Genomic DNA, 25368 nt, shown 5'->3' with positions numbered 1-25368 from the left:
TCATTCAGATAAGATTTCATTCGAGTCATGTATAAGTAACAAGTTATTAGGTTCGTGTCATATTCGAGAATGTTGTCAATCAAGCAAAGTAGTTCATAATGATCAGTGGCATATCTTAGACCAAAAACTTCAGAGGGACAAGTTGAATGCATATCCATTACGCTACAAGTTTTTTTTTAATGTATTAAATCTAATATGCCAAAAGAAATTATCAGGGGTCAGGTTCTTACCAACCCTAATTAACATCCTCCTCCTTTGATGATGAACAACATATCAATATTAGTCTATTCATTAATTATGTTGAATTAGCTCAGTTTGGGTTCATTATAATTTGGGGCATGTTCTCTTCGACATAAAACAACTGAACTGTACTGAAACGAATAGTGATATGTGAGAGTAAAAGTATTGTCCAGAGCTAAATTGAACTGAACTGAATTGAATTAAACTGAACTGAAAATAAGTTGGGGAGAACAAGTCTTTGGTCATATAGTATCGGAAATTGTTCGGGTTTGGGTTGGATAATAATTTTAAATCGTAGTACCTCATAAATTCAAGGCTACAAGTTTTTTTTTATATGTATTAAATCTAATATGCCAAAAGATCAGGGGACAGGTCCTTACTAGCCCTAACTAACATCCTCCTCCTCTGATGATGAACATATCAATATCAGTCTATTCTTTAGTTATTTACTAACCATCTTTATTTAATAAGTGACACATTTTTTCCTTTAACTAGTTATTAGGCCCGGACTATGCCGCGGTAAGGATGACAACTGGCCGGATCTGTACCAGTTCTTGGTGGTGCCAGATCTAGATCTGTTTTTTTAGCCTGGACCCATATCCGGACCGGATCCTATGGATCTCAAAAGGCAATACCCATATTCGGATCCACTAGATCCACGATTCTAGGATATGGATCTGGATCTAACTGTTTCTCCAAAAAGTTGTACAAACAATTGCCAATATTTTATCACTATATGATATAATTATTATAACATTCACCAAACTACAATATAACAATATCCCAACATTTAAAATATTCAATCTTGTATGAGAATGAGATAAACAGTATAAAAACTAAAATATTCAAAGTATAAAAACAGATTTACGGGTCGGATCTGGACCTTCTCCATATGATCCAGATCCAGATTCGTATTTTTTGTGTAGGATCCGGATCCGACCCAGATTTGCAGGGTCCAAAATGCTAAGATCCAGATCCTTCAAAATGGATCTGGGACGGGTCTAAGATCCATTGCCATTTCTATGTCCAGGGTAAGAAAAAAATTCATTTATTAATATAATATTTTAATATATTTGTATAGATGTGAGAGTTTCTTAAAAAAAGTGTGTCTCTTATTTTAAAGACGGAAGAAGTATATTTTTAGGTTGAATTAGCTAGTTTGGGTCCATTATAATTTGGTCATATAGTATCAGAAATCGTAGTACTTCATAAGATATTCAAGGCATACCCAAAACATGAGTCCATTAATTTGCTTAAACAAAACTCACCCAACAAAACACCATCTTCAAACTCAGCCCACACCACAAAAAACACACACACAGCCCAAAAAAACCCAACTAAATCTAGGTCAAAAATCTGAAACCCTAACCAAATAAAACCCTAAAATCCCCCATCTTTCCCCATTTCATTTCCACCGCACCCTCACAAAAAAAACCCTTCCCCTTCACTTTCTCTCTCCTCCCTTCACCACTTCCGCCATGGGAAGAGTTATCCGTGCTCAACGTAAGGGAGCAGGTTCTGTGTTCAAATCCCACACCCACCATAGAAAAGGTGCTGCGAAGTTTCGAACCCTTGACTTCGGTGAACGTAATGGATACTTAAAAGGTGTTATCACTGAAATTATCCATGACCCAGGACGTGGTGCACCACTTGCTCGCGTAACTTTCCGTCATCCTTTCAGGTATAAGCATCAGAAGGAGTTGTTTGTTGCTGCAGAAGGAATGTATTCTGGTCAGTTTGTTTATTGTGGGAAGAAAGCAAATTTAATGGTGGGAAATGTTCTTCCTTTGAGATCTATTCCTGAAGGAGCTGTTGTTTGTAATGTTGAACATCATGTTGGTGATCGTGGTGTTCTTGCTCGTGCTTCTGGGGATTATGCTATTGTTATTTCTCACAACCCTGATAATGATACTTCTAGGTAAATTTTTTTATTTGAAGTTTTTTGATTATATTTTGGTTCTGATGAAGGTTTTGGGTTCTGGGTTGGATTTGCTTATTGTAGATAATGATTGTATTTTCTGGGTTTTTTTATTGATTTAATTTTATGTTTTTATTTGTTGGATTGTTGTTTTGTTTGATTTGGAAAATATGGTAAATTTTTTGGGCTAGAAATTAGGGTTTTGTGTTTTGATGAAGGTTTTGGGTTCTGTGTTGGGTTTGTTTATTGTAGATTATGATTGTATTTTCTTGGTTTTTGTATTGATTTGGTTTCATGTTTTTGTTGTTTGGATTGTTAATCTATTAGATTTGAAAACTATTGTTTTGGGTTTTGGCGATTGTTTTGGTTTCTGGGTTAGTTTGTTGATTGCATATTGTGATTGTATTTACTGGGTTTTTTTGTGGATTGTTTTTTTTGCTTCGTGTTTCTGGTTGTTGGGATTGGAAATTAGGGTTTTGTTCGGATTGTTGATCTGTTTTTGTGATAGTTGGGTTTATTTATGACTGCATATTCTTGAAGATTTATGGGTTTGTTTGTCTGTTTGATGTTGATTTGTGGTGATTGTATTAGATTTCTATGAGTTTATATTGAAAACTTATATTACTTGGTGTTTATGTTGTGATTTATTGAGAAACGTGTCATATGGTAAATCATTTTTGTTAGTCAAAGTTTAATTGAAGTAATCAAGAATTGTTGTTTTGGCTGATTTGTTGGTGGTGTATAAGAAAGATTGGTCATTTAACTCTGGGTTATGGATTTATGGTGTTATAAATATTTGTAGGAAATCTTTTATTTAGATATTTTGTCAATGTGTGGTCAGTTTCTTGATCTTTGCAACTTATGAAATATAAGTGCCTGTAATAATTTTACTTATGGTTTTGTAACTGGAAATTTGTATTGGAACGGCCATTTTACTGTACTCTTCGACATAAGAAATTCTCATATAAGTCACTGTTCTGTGGGGGAAATTTTCTTATATTGTTTTTGGTTTTATGAGATGTTTTGAGACATATAGCAGATATAGGGAGGCATCTGGTATAGCAATGCAAGTCACATATTGAAGCATGATTTGTTTGTAAAACTGGTTGAATAATGTGTGTTCAAATTGGGATGAATCGCTCATGATTATATAAGTTTAATGATGAATTGCTCTCGATGGCTACCTTTCAGCTTTAGCTAGTAGTAATTTTGCCAAGTAGTTGATGTTTACTATGCTGTATTTGTTGTAGGATCAAGCTCCCATCCGGTTCGAAGAAGATTGTCCCAAGTGGTTGCCGTGCTATGATTGGTCAAGTTGCTGGTGGAGGTCGTACTGAGAAGCCCCTTCTTAAGGCAGGAAATGCTTACCACAAGTACAGAGTCAAGAGAAACTGCTGGCCCAAGGTTCGTGGTGTTGCTATGAATCCAGTTGAGCATCCCCATGGTGGTGGTAACCACCAGCATATTGGTCATGCCTCTACTGTGCGTAGAGATGCACCACCAGGGCAAAAGGTTGGTCTCATTGCTGCCAGGAGGACTGGTCGTCTTCGTGGTCAAGCTGCCGCCAATGTTTCCAAGAGCGACAAGGCTTAAGTTATCTAGGCATGTTATCGTCATTTTTGATGTTGTTTTCTTTTATTAAGAGTATCTATTTTGAAGACTGCAGTATTAAGGATATACTACTGAGTTTTGTTCACAATTTTAGGATTGGATTTTGTCATGGTGGTACTTCGGATAAATTTCACAATTCCCAGTGCCTTTTTAGCTCAATATTTGTTGATTCTACCGTAAAGTTTCATTGATTCAATTCTCATGTGCTGGCTTTATGGCAACTTGAGAAGTTTATCTCTGATTAGCAGTGAATCTTTGGAATGTCAATCATTGGTAGTCCGAGACTTCGACTCGCTGTTGCAGATTTCATGAGAATAGAGTGGCCATACTTCGATTTGCTGTTGCATATTTCATTAAAGTAGAGTGGTCAAAATTTGATGTTTGTTTTCTGGGAAGGCCAGGTATCTGGATATCATGCTAATAGATAGATAATACGTACTCCAGAACTAGTATGATGATGCATATCATATTTGAATAACTTGATCAATTACTAGGGGAGATAGGTAAGTTTTCTGGTTACATCGTCAACTAAGTTTTGATCTAGACATCTGTTGGTTTGAAGTATTTTCATGGACACTGGAACACCCTATAAGCATTGAATTCCCTGCATTTTGATTGCATTTCAAGAGATTGGGAGTTCAATAATTCTCAAACTAGCCTGATTCAAACTTGACCCAAATTCAATCAACTTGTTTACCACTTTAAGATGCAAGTTATTAGCACGAATGGAAGTTTTGCCAAAGCTTATTCTTTTAACCTGAGTCCTCTAGTAATGTTTGATGACCTGCATTACTAATGTGGTAGTAGGAAAGCTGGATACACTTTTCGTGTTCAGGACTCCTAGATCTTGGCCAGTCTTGCCTCTACTAAAATCTATTCTTGGTTATAAGCTGATGGGATTTCTCATTTGAGGTGCCTTCATTTTAATTCATTTGCCAAAGATGAAGTCAGTTTGGCATCTTTGCTTAGGGAGTAGAAGTGGTATATTACTAGATCAACTTGACTCCGGGATCCAGAATACGGGGGGTTAAGCCCAAGCCAACAACTTCGACTCCCAACCCGTACTGACTGAATGCTCGATTGAAACGATTAATTTTTAACCTAATTCTGCCATAAATTCCAATATATTAGCTAAGTGTGTATATCTATTATCTTGTACCTGGTTTTTCTCACACTAGGCCTGTCTCTTGAATTGGCACATCCTAGCTGGTGATCTCTCTCTGAAACAACATTCAACCTTGATCTTCCGAGATTAATTGATACACTTAAAGTGGCAGCTTAATCCTTTGAAATTATAAGACTGTAAAAAGGGATGAGAACTAGTGATAATTTGAGAGTTGAGAGATTATAAAGCATTTTATATGCCTTACCAAAAAAAGAAACATTCTATATGAGTGGGCATTCTATATTTTTTCTTACAATTTGGCATCATACATACACTAATATAAGCAGCGAACTGTAAATAAGGCAGGAAAGGGATGAACATGAGGTACATTTCTTGACTTGCACAAAGACTGGGAACCCTATACTAAAAACCTGCCACCAAGATTGATATATGCAGATGCATGCGGCCACTTGAGTTCCGAGGGGAGCTTATTTAATGATTCTCTCTTCTTGCAGAAGTACGTATGGATCTATATATGGAGGGGGATCAACTGCGTTTTTGCCCCCAATATGGACGAAAGTTGATCCGAAATACTGCAATGACATGTAGACAGTCAGGACAATGATAGTGACTATGCACACACCACACAGTCGGAACAAAGATAGTGAATATGCACAAAAACATACTAATGCGAATAAACAAAGAAAAACTCTTGCTATCTAGAAGTTGTTAGATACCTAACAAGAGAGGTTTTATGGCCTTGCAACAACTAAAGTTACTAAATTATCCTGTGTCTATTAATAGATACATAGAACTTAGAAGTAATTGTTAGATAAGTCTTACAAGTTACAACCGTTCCCCCCTTCTTGATATTCCTTTATAAAAGTAGAATTTAGTGCCACTATAAGCCAAACCAAGGGACTCAAATACTCGGGGACTTAAGATGTACCCAGTTCAAGATTATATATAGAGGTACTAGCATGGTTTCCTGCACGCTATCCAGAATCGAACCTGAGAGGGCTCGCACTACCCCCTCTAACCAAAGAAATGCAAGGGCTGGGAAGGGGAGTGGAGGGACTCAGTGTATGCAACCAAGCTATGCAGCTATGGAATCCCATGCCAAAAACTAATATATAAAAAAGGAGAAAAAGAACTCTGGAGAACATTGAACTAATATATATAAACTGGAACATAAGACATTTAGATCAGCAACTCAAAAGATGCATGCAGTTCATCATCCTACAGGATCAAATGGCGAGATTATCAGATAGCAGCTCATGCACACATAAGACTGCAGATTGTCCTAGTAAACCGCATGACCTATTAATCAGAGTCTAAAATTTCTCAAAGGTCAGAAGGAGACTAGTTGGTGAGTTGGCTATATTCCAGAGTCGTCATGAAGCAATCATAAAAAAAAAAACACTAGTATATTTTTTCAACAAAAGCACAAGGAGCGCAGATATATAACTTCAATATCTTCCACCTACCCCCCCCCCCCCCCCAGTTCCTTAAATTACCGTGATCATCAAACACAGAACACTGCATATTCTCATTTTACATCTTCAGACTGTGAGCCATCAAAGGAGCCATTCATTTACTAAAACAGTCTTATGATTGTACCATGCTAACAAAAAGAAAATCCATCGTCACTGCAATTAAAAGCCTGAAGTCCTGAACTCAGGAAGGACATACAAATATCATGATCAGTTAAGATTGGTAATGTCATCCAATCAGTCCTCGTGCTTGTGGGGAATAAGTTAATCAGCCATGACATGCATTGTGAATTTCAGGAAAGGCAAAGTACAAAACATCTTTCTCTTGAAGTGCTTAAGGCCTGTATAGTAGGCTTTAACAAAATGTTGATAATGGTCTTATAACTTTTTAAGAAACTTCTCTTGTCAATGTCCATGGTAATAGAACTCCATCTCTACATGTGTTTTCTTTATAATTCCCATTACCACTCGATACAACCTTCCAAACTAGTAATGGATGGTTATGAAATAATAAAAGGAAAAGAGATATTTGGGGGTGAACAAGCATTACATGAACACTGACATGAGACTTCTCTTATCAAATTACACTAAACTTCATTACCATTTCCGCCTATCAAATGGACCATTAAGACCATTCCATGAACAAGAATAAAGGACTCGAGGAGAGGCATGTCAATACCAATATATAACACAGCTGTTTCTAACATATTCAGGGGAACAAAACCTGTGTGATCCCATAGCTATTCTAGTTGTTTCCGTAAGCATCTAAATAGTCTACAGCTAAAATTGCTAGGATACCACTCACGTGACACCCCCCATTGCAAAAGTTCACGCAGAAAAAAGGGTCTGAGGATATGTCTATCTGGGTATGAAGACTAATAAGCACTGAAAAGCCAACGAATTCAAGATAGCCACATATTATTCGCAGTGCTCTTAAGCAAGTGTCCGTGTCCGTTTCCATCATAAGGATCTATATTATATTCTCTTTGTTCACCAGGGACAGGAGAATCAGCAATGCATGAAACCATGGTGTCAAAACAAGGCTGCATCATATCATATTGCCCGTGTCGTAAAGGTTTTCAAATCTATCTATCAAACCGACATTACCCGCATCATAAAGGTGCAAAAAATCGCATTTTAGGCGGGTTTTAGGGATATTTCATGGTTTAAGCTAATATTCAGCGATACGACAACCGCATCATCCCTGTTCCCGCATCACCATGACCGTTACTGCGACTGAAACTGTAATTTTGAACTATGCGTGAAACATAATCAAAATTAGAGGGGAACAAAAGGCTTACCAGATAAAGAGCAGCAAAAGAACCAACTGTTACAAGGATTAGTGGCCAAAATGCCAAGAAGAATGTTCCGCCAAGTGTCAACAAAAGCTTAGCACGTGGAATCAAGCCCTGAATGAAACAAACAAGAAGAATTGTAGGAGTCAAATCTAACCAGTGACCAGCAAGACAAGCAAATCAAGTACAGGAATGGAAATGGTGCAGCTTAGGTTTGAGGAGTCGTTTCAACACATAAAAAAATGATGGGAGAGAGGGGAAAGATATAAGAAGCAAACAAGCAGCAGTGGCAAAGGCAGAAAATCAGAATATACTGACGTATACAACCACGGTGATTTTTACTCTGCAAGGTACCTTAAGCCAAAGTCACTTTGAAAGCTTATGTTCAGGTCGTGTTCTGCGGCTCTGGGCATCAAATTGATGTAGCCACGGAAGGGGGTGGTGAGGGGGGGACATCACTTAGTCATCACATCGGACACAGTAACAAATACTTCCTCCGTTCCATAATAAGTGAAACACTTACTATTTTAGAACATTTCAAAATAAGTGAAACATACCTTAAATGGAAAAAAGAAAGTTATAAAATGACAAAAATACCCATCACAAACTTGTGTGGTTTTGCTTTTCTCTCTCCTCCTTTTGATAATGAAAAGGGTATTTTATGACTTTTTGGCTTTTGAAAGTGATGTTTATTAAATCTTGTGCCCAATCCCTATGTTTCACTTATTATGGAACGGAGGAAGTATATCTTACTAATCTTATTTCCACTAGTTGCCTTGGAAGGATTAGTATGATAGGAAAAGCTAGAATGAATCCCTGGAACTGAGATAGATTTCTCAATTGCAACACACAAAAAACAAAAAGAAAAGCTCAGAGATCGTTTGAAAGACAGATCAACAACAGAAGAGCAAAAAGAAAACTATACTACCAGAAGATGCGGCAGTCAATTTCAAAAAATACTTTCTGTATAGAATTTTTTTCTAAATGTCCTACTTCAGCTGCAAGCACAAACTCAAGGGAAATATGTTTACCATATATATCTCCAGGCAAACCAAATATACCATCAAATTGATGTTTAGCTACAACATACAGAAAAAGCCGACTCTCAACAGCAGAAAGGAGGGGAAAGTTGAAAAGTTTGTGCCAAAGATAGGCATTTCTAATTACACTTCTTTCTTAACATCTAGAGTAGATTCTCAAGCAGTAGAAAGAAATAACTAAGGGACTTCTACGAAAGTGTTTCAACAAAGATATAATCTCTTGAACTATTAGGTCATCCACATGAAAATCTATATAAGAACATACATGTAACTTTATGCTTTTCAGGAAAGCTACATGCTCCCCTTAACAAAATAAAATAGCACAAAAGGTGAGGATATGCTAAAACCAGATTTACAGCAATTAATATATAGAGTACAGCAACATTTAAGACATGCATAACATGAATAATGAAAAAAATGGAAATGTTTCAATACGCAACAACAAAGTCACCACAGCATCCTCCTAATATATTCAAATGATGAAACAATGCAATGCGGCATGAATTAAAATACAAGATGACAAACATATAAATAAGGATATTTTGGAATTGAGTACTTCATTCCAATTTAGATGGTTTCAGAAAAGTGCAGAAACCCAGGGAAATTTTTGATTTTTTTTGCAAAACGACAGACAGAGCCTTCAAGTTTCCCTTTATATAGCATAATTCACTTGGTCCTAGAGATCATTTATGCACACTGGAGAGCAACATTACACACAAAGTTGGAAATTTGAGAATATGAATAAATAGAATAGTTCTGAATCACGTCTAATAAATATTATATATATCCATGTTTCAAAAGTATAGGAGGCTGGATTGGTGGACTTATGCATGGGGTCATTACTCTAGTTGTTGGCTGAGTATCCATCATTAAAATTATGAAACCCGCGAACAAAATCCTAACTTCGCAATCTTAGAAGCTAAGTTTTCCAAATTTGTTTACAAGGTTTTATGCTACAACATTGTGCTCAAAATGAAAAACTTCAGTCTCAGAAAGTCTATGTAGCTTGTGTCACGACAAGGTCAAATATATTGATTACCTCCTCTTTTTTTGTTCCTCTGGCTCCCTTGGGTTGAGTCCAATGCAACCTATTCAGGTCAAACAAGCACTAATGGTTTGGAAATGAAGGATGATGGGTTGGAAAATGTGTAGATTTGTAGAAGGTGATTCCTTTCAAAACCTAGTGACACATGTGGAGCAATGAAATTCAGAGTAGATTTTAGCGCAAAACTTATCTCTAAGAAGGATTTGATTTCCTCTTTGAGGCTGTTGTATCAAAGGAGCTCATCGCATAGCATGCCTATCTTTTATTGATCTCAGGGACCGAAAAAACATATGGTAACCTGAGGCCATGTTTATTATGTTTAGCCCTCAAAATATACATGGGAGACATTCCCTTGGTTCTCCTATTAATTACTACTTCTCAAAAGAATATGCTTATCTGTTAATTTAACTCTTAGGCTTGTTCTCCTTAACTTGAAAAAAAAAGTTGTAATCAATAATTATTAGTCTTAATAGAAAAAATTATTAGGTTCAATCTGTAAAAAGTATTGATCAATAATCACTGAAAGCAATAGAGTGCATATGAATGAAACACCAAGAATTGGAAAAATCAATTTCAATCTTCCATAATCAGTTAGGTAAGCAAAAGCCAATTTTGATCACTACAAACCAGTTCTAATCTGTAAAAAAGAAACATGAGGGAACAACACATGTAGGGGAACAATTGTTCTATATTGCAGTATCTCAGCTGGTGAAAATTATCTTGCACTACTTTGGAATGATCAGACCCATGAGGGAAATTAGAGAGCAACCCACAATAAAACTACTCTCATATCTTTGAACTGCCAGAATCAGATTTCATCTTAGAGATTTCCACTTCAGTTGGTAACATCAAGGACTTGGCTTTTAAGATACATCACAGATTCATCCGCAGCATCAACAAAAAAACCATCACTACATGTCAAGTCATAAGCTACTAATGGTAGTAAGCCATGAAACTGACGTAGGCAGATTGGCGGAAAAGTTCGAAAAGGATTAGCGACAAAAAGCCTGAACTGTTTTGCGGAAAATGGGCCGACGGAGTTCGATTGCCTATTGTGATACCTTTTCGGAAGCGGAACGGCCCAACGAGTCAAACTCACCGCTACGCCGTGACCTATAGGCTTTTTAGGCCATCCGGGTCCGTTTAAGGCCCGAAATCAGCTTTTTAATTATTTCCAAATTTTATTATTTCCTTAATTTCGTATTAGGGTTTTGTTTAACGTATTTAAACATCTTAGGTCAATGTTTGGAGGTAGTTTTTGACTTTTAATAATATCACAGAGTTTATACTCTTTCTGGTGGATTCCGGAGTTTTACAGATTTATCGCTTGAAAATCTGTGTGTTCTTGATTGGAGAATTGCGCTTGCTTTCTCCATTAATTCCGACTGCGTCAGAAACACAATAATCATTGAGGTAACATAGAGCCAGCAGGTCATAGGTGTTATACTTATATCGGCACTAGGCAACCATATTATAAATTTCAGGCTTTTCCCTTCATATCCTTCTGAAATGCGCAAATGCAGATTGGTCACTAAAGATGCCAGATATGATCAATTGAATAAAAAAGACAATAACTCTGTTATCAAAAACTTATATATAGTCAACCTCAAGGCCTTCACTGTTCAGTGCCATCGATTGCTCTCTTTGATTGGTCAAACTTTTGTCTGAATCTGTCGCAACTGCATTTCGCTTAGAAAACAATCTATCAGCTCCATCTTCTATTATCTCTTCCTCAACTGTGCTTCTATTGCTCTCTTCGAGAAGTGATGTGGGTGATATACCTCGTCTTCGGAGCTCCTTCATGAACAAAGATTCGGGAGGTTCGTTGTCTACAATGAGATATACACAGGGTAAGTGAAGAGCATAAACATTCTAATTTGGAATACTACTGTAAAAGATCTAAAACACTGAAAAAATAACAGAATGCACAATACTCAACGACAACTTAGAAGTTAGAAGCTTGTGAACCCTTATCAAAAGGGAACAAACTAAAAAATACCAGTAACCATATTATATAGTATACACTAATACACTATTATGTTTTATGCATAGCAACTACAAAGTAAACATGAAGCATTGAAGCTCAGAACACTTTATACATCAAGCTCAAACACAAAGCACTAGGAGAGAGATTTCCATGCCAAAAGATCGTTACCATATAGTATACGTTATATATGACTGTTTATACATAGCAAAAGCAACTGATCTCATGTCATACGTCTGAAACTGAGATAACTTTATATGTATATTTGCTTAACTTTTAAGTAGTACCTCCATTTTAATTTGTTGCAACAAATGTTTTGGGTATAATGTTTAGGGACGTGAGAAGTAGAGAGAAAAACATTGACCATAAAGGGTATGACAAACTAGACTGGGTCAATTTAAAATGGCATTTGTAGCAATTATATTGAGATAGAGGGACTGGTTTTGTAGAATTTTCTAAAATTTAAGGTTTTATGCATGGCAGAAGCAACTGCTCTATATTTTGTAACTTAGTGATTTATAATTACCTAATAGTGATCTACTTTCTTGTGCAGAACTTTTCATAGCAGAAACTTCAGCATGAACGTATAAACAACAGTCACCAGAAAACGCAACTAACACATTTGAGGCATGCTGCAAGTGTAACGGGGAGGAGGATCAATCCCTTAAAGAAAGCTCCTATGGGCTGTCTTCATGTCAACTCTTTCCTCTTCCTAAACTAAATAAACATTCTTTTCTGCTTTCGATACAGTTCAAATGCATCAAAGTACCTTTGAGTTAACAAAATTGGCTGGTGTTCAAGTTTATATCAACTTTTCAGCTTGTCACAATATAAGGGTGCATCTCATGTTCTACACAGTCAAATAAATCCTTCATCATATTCACATGCGAAAAGTGCAATTCCATAACACGTTTCACATTGCAAACCAGTAGATTAACATAAACCACTCTCTATTTAATCTTGCAACATCCAACCTTTATTTGCAAATACCACAGTAATCAATTTCTTCAACTTCAACCAGCAACACTTAGACAATACTTAAACCAAAACTTCCAATTTCCAGACTAAGACAACATTCTATTCAATACATCATCCTTGAACAAGCTCCCATTCTTTCCCACATAACATACCTAACTACCAGTGTTACCTAATCCGCGATACGAAAATGGATACGAGCCTGTAATTCTCTACCTGCTTCTATCAAATTACCCTCAAAGTACACTACTTGCAGGCACAAATTCACTATCTTACAGAAATATCTATCCCTTCATCAGTAAAAAAAAAAAGGGTAAAACAAATACTCATCCAAATCAAATAGAACTAACTCAAAATTAAACAAATACTACTAATAAAACTAAACCCTTTATAGTTCTATCCCACTAAAAGCTCCAATCTTTTCCAAAAAGTGGTTTACTACTATGCAATCATTCATAAGTTGGCTAATCATCAACATAATTACACTACAAACAATTTTAATCAGCCTCAAATTTAATATAGAAATCAAATAAACACCAAAAATATATAGAAAAAAAAAAGTAGGGAAAAAAAGGAAGTAAGAACTTACTGCTACTGTTGGTAGGACGATCATCACCATCTTGTAAATTACAAAAAACCCTCTTCATCATCTTCCTTGTACCAATTCTTCTCCTTCTAAACCCACAAATCCCATTCCCATTCCCCTGAACTCTGGAATCCAATTCCATAGATTTTGATGAACTTAAAAATGGAGAAATTGTTGGTTTCATCATTTGCAAAGAAGCCATTGCCACCATTTTTCTCTCTTTAGCCAACTAAGGCAGACTTTTAATAAGATTAAATCAAGCAAACAAACAAACAAACAAAAGATAATCAAAGGGAAAGAAAAACAAATTTCATTACGTAAAGAAAAGGAATAGATTATAGTAGAAGTTTAAAGGGTTTGATTCCCTTTCCTAGAGAAGAGAAAAAAACTAAGAAAGTGTTAAACTTTGCAAGTTGAGTGAGTTAGAGACTTAAGAGTGCGTTGGATAACGAGGTTGGTTAGTTTGTGTTACCGCGCCGAAACTTGTGTTACGTAGTGATGCTTGTTTGTGGCCACGGATTGTAGGCAAATAGCAAGAATATGTGATGTGTAATATTTGTCTTCTCATGAATTATGATGGACAAAGTTGGAATTGGATCTGATATTTAGGTGAACTATTGTTGCTTGTGAATGGAAGATATTCGCTACCATCGTTGTAAATTATAAGTAATTTCTTGTTTTTGGTATTTGAAATTGTGAAATTGTTTTATTATAATGGTTGTATTGAGATACTTTTTGTATGTCGTTTAGAGATAAAATGGTGAGAGAAAGAATGAAAATGATTTATTTTCCTTCATCTTTTACACTTTGTTTGAATAGCAATATACTTTATTTATTGACATGTATTCATTTGTTGAACGTTTCAAATTGGTTGAATCGTTTTTATATGGTAACTTTGTTTACTCATATTACTTTTTGCACGCACATGACTCTTCTAGTCTTCTTTTTGATATGTGTGCTAAAAAGAAACGAGTCAACTAAAAAAATGGAGGAAATAGAAGGATGAATGAAGAAAAAAAAACTTCATTTTCCCTTAAAATATCGTCAATATCGGAGTGATGACGTTTATCAATCTGTTAACCAAATAAAAGGAACTCCCCCCCTTTCCTTTCCATTTATATACATTTCTCTTATCCTTAAGTAAATATATGAAAATGCAAACTCAATATTCTCTCCCCCTCTTATTTTAGGAATTAGACCCAACTTAATAAACCAACTAGAGTACGGGATGATATTTGGGGACAAAATGGTGAGATTACGTGCCAAAACAAACAATGAAAGGGCTGAGTGTGTTTGTTTGATTCATAATGGATAACACTTGCGCGCAATAGTCCATGGGATGGTGTATATGAAAGTGGCGATATGTTAAAATAAGTGAGTATCTCGCGGCAGAGCTAGGATTCAATATTCATTTATTTGTTTATTTGTTTATTTTATTAGTTTTCTATTTTTACGGGAATTGTAATTAGATAGCTACAATTTGTATCTAATTACTCCTATAATTGTTATTTCAGAGGATAAGTATTATGATTCTAATATAAAAATATTTCCTTGCTTAGCCTTTATTGAGTGGAACAAATCGGCCATCAAGTGAGATAAATATTTGAAAGGAACCATTAAATATTTATTTGAGAGGAAAAAACAAAAAAAAATCCTTATAAACACTTGTCTTTTAGCTTATTATATTATTTTGCTATTTTCAAATATTGTACTACTATTTGCATTGTGTTTCTTGTGATTGAGGTGTATAACAATAATACTTTTGTTCCTCCTCCTTTTCCACTCCCTCCACCACCGTTGTCCACACGATTCGTCAATTAGTGTGTGACAAAACTAATTATGACAAGGTCACTAGAAAATCGATTATATAATTGAAAAACCCAATAATTTTAACCTTTTATTTTTTTCATTTTATTTTTAATGGATTGAAAACTGAAAAGCAACAAAAGTAACCGAAGAACACTAAATCAAAGAATTTTAGGCTTAGGAGCCTTTCGACATCATTTTAGTTCTAATATTTGGTTTTATGACTTATAAGAGTCGTAAGATATAAGCAATTTAACGAACTTAAAACTATTCATTAATCTTGTCAATTTTCAAAAACTAACAATTGAAAACTGGATATTACAATTTACTAGTTACGCCTTATTAATTCAATCGCTTGGTATTGATTTTTTTCTTTTTCAACAAAACAGAAAACCAAAAGCACAAAAGATGACAAACGACACTTTCTTTCAAATAAGCCAAACAACCTTTTATTTTATATTCGCTATAAAAAATCAAACATCATATAATAACTTCTTAATTTTAATCTCAATGACACCTCCGAATCTACAACCACCCTCTGTATTAATACAATGTCCTTTTCACATTAGCCTTAGTCCAACTTGCATCATAGTACTTGTCAATTTTCCCAAGTGGGAAGATATATACTTCCTCCGTTTCTAAATAAGTGCAACACTTCTTGTTTTCACGTTTGCCAATGCATTATTTTAACCATTAATATCTTCAATTATTAATAAGTAAAAATTATAAAAAGTTGATATTAAAAAAATTCACATTAAGACGAATCTAACAAGATCCCACATGACTATGTTTTTCCTAAAATGTAAATCACCAAAGCTAATTAAAGTTTAAACTGTGAATAGTAAACACTATGCAAATGTTGCACTTATTTAGAAACAGAGGAAGTACATTTTAATTTCACACAACTACACAAATATTTGAAAATTTCAATCCTAAAATAAGTAGTTCTACTCCATTAGATAAGAATATAAAAGAAGAAAAGAAAATCCACTTTAGACCAATGGAACATTCCAAAGCCTCTACTCATTTGATACTTAAATTCTCTCCTTTCTCCTCTTTCCTCTCTTTCTCTCTCCTCCTTCATCTTCTCTTCTTGAACTCTGCTAACTCAGAATATTCGCTTTTTTCTTTTTAATTTTTTCCTCATTCTTCGTTTTCAACTCTCCATATATATTCATCTTCATCCGCCATTATCACACTCAACTTCAAGAAAGAGAGAGAAAGAAAATTTATAGAGAGAGAAAGAATCAAAAAGTCGTTGACTGAGATTTTGACGGAAATTTGATCACCGGAAAATTATCGTTTCCGGCATTTTCATTTTCGATTCTTTTGTTTTTTTATCAATCGCGTGCGTGAAATCCCTAATTTTGAGTTAATTTGGGGTTTTTTTCGACGAATTTGGAGTTTTTGTTTGGAATGAGGTTAGACGAAGAGAGAATGGAAATCGGTAATGAGGAGGAGAGAATGAGTGATTTAGAGATGAATCCGGTTTCAAATTCGGGTTCGTTAGCGTCAGGGTTTTCTCAGCAAGTAGTTGTTGGTTACGCCTTAACATCTAAGAAGAAGCAGAGTTTTTTGCAACCTAAACTTGAAGTTATTGCTAGGTATATAAATTGTCACATTATCTTTCTTTATTGTTTTGTTGAATTTTGAAGTTATTGATTTGTGATTGTGCTAGTTTGTTTAACTGACATTGTCGTTTGCTGCAATAATGAAGATTAAGATCGATGTTCTTGGACCTTGTAGTATAAACATTGCATACTTAGACTATTAATTCTTTAAATCTTTGCATAATAGAACTGAAATGTGAACTTTTAATGGTGCCTTTCCTGGTAGTTTGTGGAATATTCAGCGCTCGAGACTTTTTTGACTATAACTACAAGCTTTTTAGTTTTGCACTATTCACATACTCCACTTTGACTATCATTTGTGATTTATGTGTAAGGATATAAATAGTCGTGTTGGATCTTTTTAGATTATCTCAAAATGTATTTTAAAAATATCAATTTTTTGTAATTTTTACCCATTGATAATTACAAGTATTAATGGTTAGACTTACGTGCTGACAATCACGAAGTCGAACAGTGTAGTTTGCAAAAGAACAATAGTACTACCTAAATTGCCTAACTTATATAAGTAAGATACTAAGATACTTTTTAGTTTTTAGCTGCTTTTGTGCAATACTTTTGGACTAGTTTGCTACTGTATGCAAGTCAAACAACACTATATTACAAGTTTAAAACATACTTCCTCCGTTTTCTTTAATTGTTAAACTTCACTTTAGGGAAAAATCGAGAAAATTGTGTTAAAAAAAAAGAAGAAGTACAAAAAAAGAATGTTTAGTTTTGTGAAATGTAAAAGAAGCATTAAAATATTGTAGGAGAGAGAATAATTGGGTAGGTGGGAAGGTTTTGGGTGGATTCTTGAAATGGGTGGTGGAGTATATGAGGCAAAAAAAAGTTTAAAAAGTTGATGTGACAGGTTACCATATAAGGAAAAAGTGAAAGTGTAACAATTAAAAAAAAAGACCGGGAAAAAAGGAAAGCGTAACGATTAAAAAACAACGGAGGAAGTTTATGTGATGCTTGTTTTGCAGTTGATTGCATGGCCTCATGACCTTGTAATGATTTATTTTTCACTTCGGAAATAAGGGAATTGCATGGCCTCATGGCCTTATATAATCATATTTTTATGTTTCCTATATCGCTTTAAGTATTTGGCTTATCAAGGTTCTTTTTAGTGTCATTTTCATTTTTAAAAAAGGGTTAATGTAGTTTGTTTTGATGCAGAAATAAGGGTATTTTATTTGTTCCCATTGACCAAAACCGGCCTCTGGCAGAGCAAGGTCCTTTTGACGTTGTTTTGCATAAGGTCAGTTTTTACCTTCTGATATTTGTCTCTTGTGTAATAATTTTTGTACCCTTCATAGAATGAATTGACAACCACCAGTGTCATTGAACTTTCCAATTACTCGTAGCTGGAAGGGAAGAGAGCAGCAGTTGTCCTAACTTGATGCTTGTCTCTTCTAATTTACCTTGGCTTTCCTAGCGTTATGATAACACTTCATTATCTTGTAGACTATAGTTGGTTCATTGAATTAGAGGTTTCAGGTAATCCTCTGATTCTCGAAAGGTATGGTACATGATCTTTTCACGAGATTCAGGGATAGTTTTTTAGCGGCCTCATTTGTTGTCGAGATGTTCTATATCTTTTTTTGGTTGTTTTAACTTTCGCTTTATGGCCTGTGGCACCACCATATAACTCTCTTTAAATAATGTCGTGTTTATTGCAGCTATTGGGAAACGAATGGAGCCAGGTTCTTGAGGTAAGTCATTCTGTAAATTATCTTTTCTAGCAACCCTCAAACCATATCTTGTGTAGTATTCCAGTAGCTTGTTTATAACTATAATGCTCTTTGGATAGTTTGCATTGTTGAAATTCAGCTGTTGGGTTACTTTTGCCTGCCCTGGACTGGTCATGCTAATATGGCTAGTTAATATGTTAGTTTTGTTGTCAATTATGGTCTTGGGGACTTGGGACCTCATTTCTGCTGTATATCAATGTTTGTTTACTCTATGCTGTATGCTATCCTCGTCAGCACATTTTCTTACCAATAAATTTACTTCCCCTTGAGCCTTGGATTAAAGGCACTTTCAAGAGCATGAAGGAGAGATGTAATTCTTGAGGAAACGGTAGTGGGAAGCGAGACAAGCTGTGTCCACCTAGGTTGAGTATGATAACAAATTAGGAAGTGCATTGGCATTGATTGAAGATGATAATAAGATTGTAGTTTACTTGGAGAGGAGAGATAAAATAGTATATTTGGTTTGTAAGATGTGGAGCAGGAGGCTGGTGATCGATCACTTAAGAGGGAGGTTTTGAAAGATTACCTATGGAGGGGTTTAGGAGCTGTTACTCTAAGGGTCAAATCTGGAGATCGAGGTGATATTTGAAGACGACGACAAAGGTTTAGATGTGGTGCATAATTTTCTTTTTTTTAATGATTAACATGGACTAACTCGGTGAAATTACCACAATCTTTTTTACCCTCTCATGGTTTAAATGAGGAGTTTTGATTTTTACAAGTGGAATTAGACGTTGTTTGATAATGAAGCAAAGTCAGGCTTTATAAAAAATGGGATTGCTCTGGGTGATTCCTCCAATATTGGTAGTTGTGCAGAAGGGAAGCTTTGGGGTAGGGCGTTGATGACAGATTGGCTTGGGATGTGCTGGAGTGGGTTCTAAAGTAGTGATGCATGTTGTTAAACAGTAGCAGCATGGATTTTTTTTGGGGGGGGGGGGGATGGTGGCATATCTTTTCTTGGTTGTGCTTGGCCTGCTTAGGGCATAAGATAATAGGAATCAAACTTATGAATTTAGAATGGATGATTCCAAAAAACCGTTACCTCGAAAAAGGTTTTTGATGTGCAGTGTTATAAGGGAGGACTGGGTCAGTGCAGGAGGCCAAGAGCCATGCATGCTTTTATTGAAGCTCTTTCATGTATTAGGAAATCTTATCTCCCCTAGAAAGGTTCACCTACTAGGAGCTTTTTGGAACTTTTTGTACTCATATCTAAGTCACTAGAAATGTTCATCAATTCACACTGCAACTGCTTTGACTTGTGACCTGACACCCAAAAGATGCCATTTTTTTGTAACCCTGCGGTCAATCGGCCATTAAAGTGATGGTGACTGTGACCATTATTGCACAATTTTTCTGTACTTTTATTTCACTGCAATAGTTGTTAGATAAATCTCCTATGGAGAAACAAATTTAATTAATTGAATAACTAATACTGGGCAAATTGTGAAAAGAACATTGTTATCTAGATTGTAGTATTACTATCGTGTACTTAGGTGCTTGCCAATTTATATGCCTTTCTGTTAGGGTCTCACAGCAAAATTTTGAACTTTAACTTTACCATTTTCCCTCTCCAATCTCATTTTGAAGGATTACAGACTCAAACATCCAGAAGTAACAGTTCTTGATCCTCCTTTCGCGATACAATGTGTGCGAAACCGACAGTCCATGCTCGAAGATGTTGCTGCTTTGGGCTTGGCTGATTCTTACGGTAAATCCTGTCACCTTTTGGCTGTCAGAATGTACTGACTATCTCCTGGTGATTTTATCTTTCGAGCCATGGCCAGAATTCTGCAATGCTTTCTCCTTTTTCTTTGTGTTTCTTTACTGATATTGTAATTGTTCTTGCATTGCTCAAATTTCATTTCTCACAAGGGTACCTTATTTATATGGACTCTCTGTTTGCTTGAGTTTGTTTTTCTGCTTCTTGGAAATACTTTCCTTGTTCATTTCCATGTTTACCAAAAAAATGCTTCTTGTTATGTCTTGTAGGTAGAGTATGTGTACCTAAACAGCTGGTTATCAAGAAAGATCCTACATTGATTCCTGCTGAGGTTGCTAAAGCTGGATTGAAACTCCCATTAGGTATGTTATCTCAGCTTTCTTGTGATGGTATGCTGCTTGTGTCTCGTTTTCTGAAAAATTAAAAAAGCAGCTTCTTTCATTTGGACATATGAAAGTTGACACTTGATAGTGCTTCTGGGATACTTCTGATATTGAGGGTTTTCCGCTGCTCGTAGTATCTGTGAACTGTGTAGAATGGAGTACCTTTATGATGTCTATGTTGGCTGCTAGTTATGTATATCTTATTGTGGTGCTGTTTCTAGTTAGATTTTATGCTTCCTGAGGTTAGGATGGCTTTACCTATGTGGTTAAGGAGTGGTTGTTCAAGCCCAAGCCGAACCGAAATTTACCATTGAGTCTGCTGCGTTTAATTTAATTATACCAAGTACAACATTGCCCTATGCATAGAGAACTTGTTCTAGCTTCGCTTGATAAGAATAATTTGAGTTCCGCGAACTTGGTCTTGGGTCGATGAGCCATGTTTCAGCAATAAGACACTAAAATACTAATGATGTTAATACTCGGCCCCATACTAGTATAGCATATTTGACTTAGGCTTCGTGTTGGCAATTACCTTTCCATAACTAAATTGGCATCTGAGGTTAGGGGTAAAGGATATATAATTTTGTCAACAAAACTTCGACTGCCACACCTTTTTTTCCATTGTTATTTGTACATCAATTACCTCTGCAATTTTGTTAGATTTTATATACTTTTAAAAAGATGAAAAAGAAGAAATGATGCATGCTGAATAGAGTTTATGAAGGTTGTTATCTTTAAGTTTAAGTTGGAGTTTGAAAAAGTTTGTGATGGGTTGATTTGAGGCTTTTTTTGCTCGTAATTGATATTCATTAGTAGCAAGCATGTAAAGGGTGCAATAACTATGAATTCTTATTGAGAAAATTATGGTATAATCCAGTCAATGACATGAATTAAGGCGTCGATTGCCGAATGACAAGTCTCTCTAATTAGAAGTATCCAGGAGCAACATTTCATATGCAAGAATTAATCACTCACTATACACTAAGCTATTTCTAGGTTGAGGTTGAAATATACAAGATAACCCCTATCAAGCATTTGAAGCCAAGCAAAGGCTCCCAACCCACCCAAGGAGTCGGACTTCCGGAGTAAAAATATTACCGGGCTTGAAAATGTCCGGATTAGCCCAAAATAGCAAATTTGAAGGTATAATACATACTTGTGGTCAAACTGGTTCCCGAGTAACAGACCTCATCGGGTGCATCCCAAGGTCATGGACTGCCATTCGAAATACCCAAGAACACACATGTGATGGCCTTCAGAGGTGTTGCGAGGTTGAATTGGAAAGATACAAAATAAGCCGTAAGTCAATATAGAGCATTCCGATCACTCTGGAGTCATCCAAAGCCATACCAAGCCCCTCAAAAGGGCCCTTGAGAAAACATCGTGAAGCTGAAAAAGTCCAGAATAAGCCCCGAAATAGCCAAATTTTAAGGTTGTCGGTCATTCTTAGGTCTTGGACAACAGGGCCAACAGGCCTCGTGGAATACATCCTAAGGTCATGGGAGGCCATTTGCAATTATACCTATGCCTAAGAACAGCATATGGTAGCATTTGGAGCTATTGTGGGGTTGAACTGGAAAAATGCAAAGTAAGACGTAGGAAGCATTTTAAAGCAATGCAGATGGTCCGAACCACCCACAGGTCATCCTAAGGCATTTCGGGGCCCTTAGGAAGGTCTCGGATAAGAAACATCATCCTGCCCAGAAGAGAAAAAAAAATAGTCCCAAAATAGTCAAACATCATTGCAGCATTGTGATTCATGAAAGTTGACTTGACTGAAGCACCTAGGTTATAGGACCTTGGCCCTTTAGTTTTCCACTTGAATGTTAGACTGCAAGTCTTGTAGGGAAGAAAATTGTCCGGGGAAAGGTCATTGATGCAAGACAATGTTAATCAACAATGATGAAAATGAGTTGTGAACGATGTATAGACATTGGTGAATTCTGTGAGCCTTTCCGAGCTTTTTGAGATATTGGAAAATTACCTACCTCTATAATAGGTTCACTTTGTCAGTTGCAAATTAGTGTGGGCATTTGGCAAGTCATTCAGTAATCTCTTGTATTTGATTTGTTAGTGAAGTTCCATGCAAATAGGAACAGAATGAAGATACCCTAGACTATTGGATGGATTTTATGTTCTTGTGTTCTTAGTAAATTGGCGCTTAAGCAGTGAATTTGAGCTTGGGCTTTGGGTTGTAATTGCAGTGGCAAAACCGTTATTTGTAGACGGAAGTGCAAAGTCACATGAGCTCTTCCTTGCTTATGATAATGTCTCTCTATCTAAGCTCGAGCCCCCACTGGTTCTTCAGGAGTTTGTTAATCATGGTATGTTTTCACTTATTACTGATGGACAAGCATCATTTCTCTTTCCCGTCCTCATGGAAATCTGATTATTCTTACAATTTGTCAAATCTCGTGTTTCATTGCAGGTGGTGTCATGTTCAAAGTCTATGTAATCGGAAATGCTATAAAGGTTGTGAGGCGATTTTCTCTACCTGATGTCTGCAAGCGAGAACTGTCCAAGCATGCTGGAGTTTTTCAGTTTCCGAGGGTTTCATGTGCTGCAGCAAGTGCTGATGAGGCAGATCTGGATCCCGGTGTTGCAGGTGTGACTTCGCTAATGTAACTTCCCTATTTCTGGAACGACAAATGCCACCATAATAAGAAGTTATATTCACATTGCTTAGAATGTGCTGCTTGAGGTTATATTATGGCCTCCAGGGAAGTTCTAGAGTTAAAAAAAGTCTGTTCTCCACTGGAGGAGCTATTCTGGTCAAGTTATTTTGTTGTCTTATTGGTTATATTGCAAAATTAGCCACTTCTAAGGTGCAATATTTGTCCACTTTTCAGCTGCCCGGCTTTTTCGGTGTATGGCCTTTTCTCACCCTCTTTTTCTGGCTCTTTTGTGGGTTTATGGTTGAGGGTTGGAAGGGTAGGAGATGCATTTCATTGACATCGACTATTATTTTTGAGATCCACGCACAAATTCTCATAAGACTATCTGACATTGTTAAACTGTTCCAATAGTCAATTAGTTAAAATAAGCAATAGAAGTTGCAAAATATTGGCAAAAGGTCAAACAACTGTACAATTATCTTTAAAACTGGAATAGTACAAAAACGAAAAACCTACTTAAAGTGGATTGACCAGAACTTTGGGTCCCAAAAAGGGCATAGGAGAGTTCTCTTAATTTTATTTTCTTTACAAGTGTAAAGTGTTGAATTAGAGCTTATGCAGTGAAGTATGCCTGAGGATTGTATTTGGTTTGTTGATATTGCAGAGCTTCCTCCAAGACCGTTGCTTGAGAGGCTTGTTGGGGAGCTTCGCCACCGAATGGTAACACCCCCCCCCCCCCCTTTTCCCCAGTGGGCCAGTAGCATGAATTGATTTCTGATCAAACTTCTGCTCCTGACACTTGTTACATCTATCCAGGGGCTTCAGCTGTTCAATATTGATATTATCCGTGACTATGGGACAAGAGATCTATTTTATGTAATTGATATCAACTACTTCCCTGGTAAGTGTCTGCTTGCTTGGCTGCTTAAGCATGATTCAGAAGACCTTATGAATCATAATACTGAGGTATTTATTTTGAATTTGGCACTTCATCAGGTTATGGAAAAATGCCAGAGTATGAACACATATTTACTGATTTCCTGGCGGGTTTTAGGGACAGCAAGTACCAGAAGTAGCTCTGTATATAATAAGTTCCAGAGCTTATGTAGCCATTGCCCATTGGCATAAAACCTGCTTGCAGCTTTTGGCCATCCATTGAAATGTGGAATACATGTCATGATCCCTGGTTTTCTAATTGCTGACTGGTATGAATGACCCTCCACAAATGCTTAGCTTTTTAACAGTAAAAGCATTAAGGTTCGAATGCTAGTGGCTTTTTAATCAAAGTTTGTAAATCAATCTTGTTTATGTAAATATGTAATCAGGTAATATCTCATCCTTGTTAAGGGGCACTTTGATCCGTGCTCTGGACTTGGCAGGAACCAAGTTGTTTGGTATTGCGGAAATTCTGGTTACCTGAAAGCAATTACGAATTTACGATTGAAGCTATTATATGTTTATAATCCTGCAACCCTATATTGAATTTCTTTAGATTTTTGATGTATCTAATCCTAGAAACTTGTAATTAATAAGGATCATCTTCCTTGTCTATTAAGAGCTAATTTTTTGATTTTTATTTTTTTCGTGTTTGAGCAGACAAACTAATTATTAATTAGTTATGTCATTAGGCCTCTTTTGAATGCATTTAGACCAACTCTTTTATAGCAGGAAACAACACACTGTTGATCTATCAATGAGGGGTGAATAATCGGTGGGCACGGGAAATCATAGGATGTACCTAGCTTTCTAAGAGCATATGAAATCTCATCTATGCCTAAGAACGGGCATATGGTGGTTCGGGACTATTTCAGGGTTTTACTGGAATTATGCCAAATAAGTTGTATAAGACATTTTAAGGCCATGGGTGGTTCAAAGCATTTGAGTCATCACAATTCGATGGTTCATCTTGAGCCACTTAAGGAGGTCTTAGACAAATTGTTAGCCCAAAAAACTCTGGATATAGTACAAAATAGGCCAAATTTGAAGGATACAAATATACAATACATGTTTTTAGACATGTTTAAGGCTCGGGCATTGAACCCCATGCGATGCATCCTACAAGTGCAGGAGGCTACTTAAAAGCTATTTGATGCCTAAGAATGGGCATAGGTGGCATATGGAGCTACTTCTAGGTTGAATTAAACTAACACATGATGTGTGTAGAAAACATTTTAAAGCAATGTGGAGA

General features: G+C 36.1%; 3 protein-coding genes across 6 annotated transcripts; 2 read left to right on the top strand and 1 right to left on the bottom strand.

Moving 5' to 3' along the window:
- Positions 1 to 1629: 1629 nt before the first annotated feature.
- LOC104904838 (60S ribosomal protein L8-1) lies at positions 1630 to 3928 on the top strand. The gene is made up of 2 exons (XM_010693234.3): positions 1630 to 2158; positions 3409 to 3928. The coding sequence occupies exons 1-2, from the start codon at positions 1719 to 1721 to the stop codon at positions 3749 to 3751; spliced, it is 783 nt and encodes a 260-aa protein (XP_010691536.1). The 5' UTR covers positions 1630 to 1718; the 3' UTR covers positions 3752 to 3928.
- A 1184-nt stretch (positions 3929 to 5112) lies between these two features.
- Positions 5113 to 13737, bottom strand: LOC104904837 (hypothetical protein). The gene is made up of 4 exons (XM_010693233.4): positions 13296 to 13737; positions 11353 to 11576; positions 7669 to 7776; positions 5113 to 5467 (listed from the first exon to the last, which is right to left on the bottom strand). Exons 1-4 carry the CDS (start codon positions 13501 to 13503, stop codon positions 5363 to 5365), a joined length of 645 nt encoding a protein of 214 aa, XP_010691535.1. The 5' UTR covers positions 13504 to 13737; the 3' UTR covers positions 5113 to 5362.
- Positions 13738 to 16092: 2355 nt separating this feature from the next.
- LOC104904836 (inositol-tetrakisphosphate 1-kinase 3) lies at positions 16093 to 24756 on the top strand. 4 transcript variants are annotated; one of them, XR_791666.4, is made up of 11 exons: positions 16095 to 16702; positions 17888 to 17969; positions 18391 to 18423; positions 20050 to 20170; positions 20452 to 20544; positions 22770 to 22889; positions 22994 to 23170; positions 23845 to 23900; positions 23997 to 24081; positions 24177 to 24385; positions 24506 to 24756. XR_791666.4 is itself a non-coding variant. In XM_010693232.4 (10 exons), exons 1-10 carry the CDS (start codon positions 16515 to 16517, stop codon positions 24254 to 24256), a joined length of 1035 nt encoding a protein of 344 aa, XP_010691534.2. In that variant the 5' UTR covers positions 16095 to 16514; the 3' UTR covers positions 24257 to 24756. The 4 variants fall into 4 exon arrangements, 2 of the variants coding, with proteins under 2 accessions (XP_057247853.1, XP_010691534.2); XR_008967589.1 differs by lacking the exon at positions 24506 to 24756 and having other exon boundaries at positions 16093 to 16702; positions 22994 to 23186; positions 24177 to 24233; XM_010693232.4 differs by having other exon boundaries at positions 24177 to 24756.
- The last annotated feature ends 612 nt before the right edge of the window (positions 24757 to 25368 follow it).

Source organism: Beta vulgaris, chromosome 9 (genome assembly GCF_026745355.1).
Source record: "Beta vulgaris subsp. vulgaris cultivar EL10 chromosome 9, EL10.2, whole genome shotgun sequence".
In the NCBI taxonomy this organism is placed as follows: Eukaryota; Viridiplantae; Streptophyta; class Magnoliopsida; order Caryophyllales; family Amaranthaceae; genus Beta; species Beta vulgaris.
This window is presented reverse-complemented; position numbering and strand designations above follow the sequence as displayed.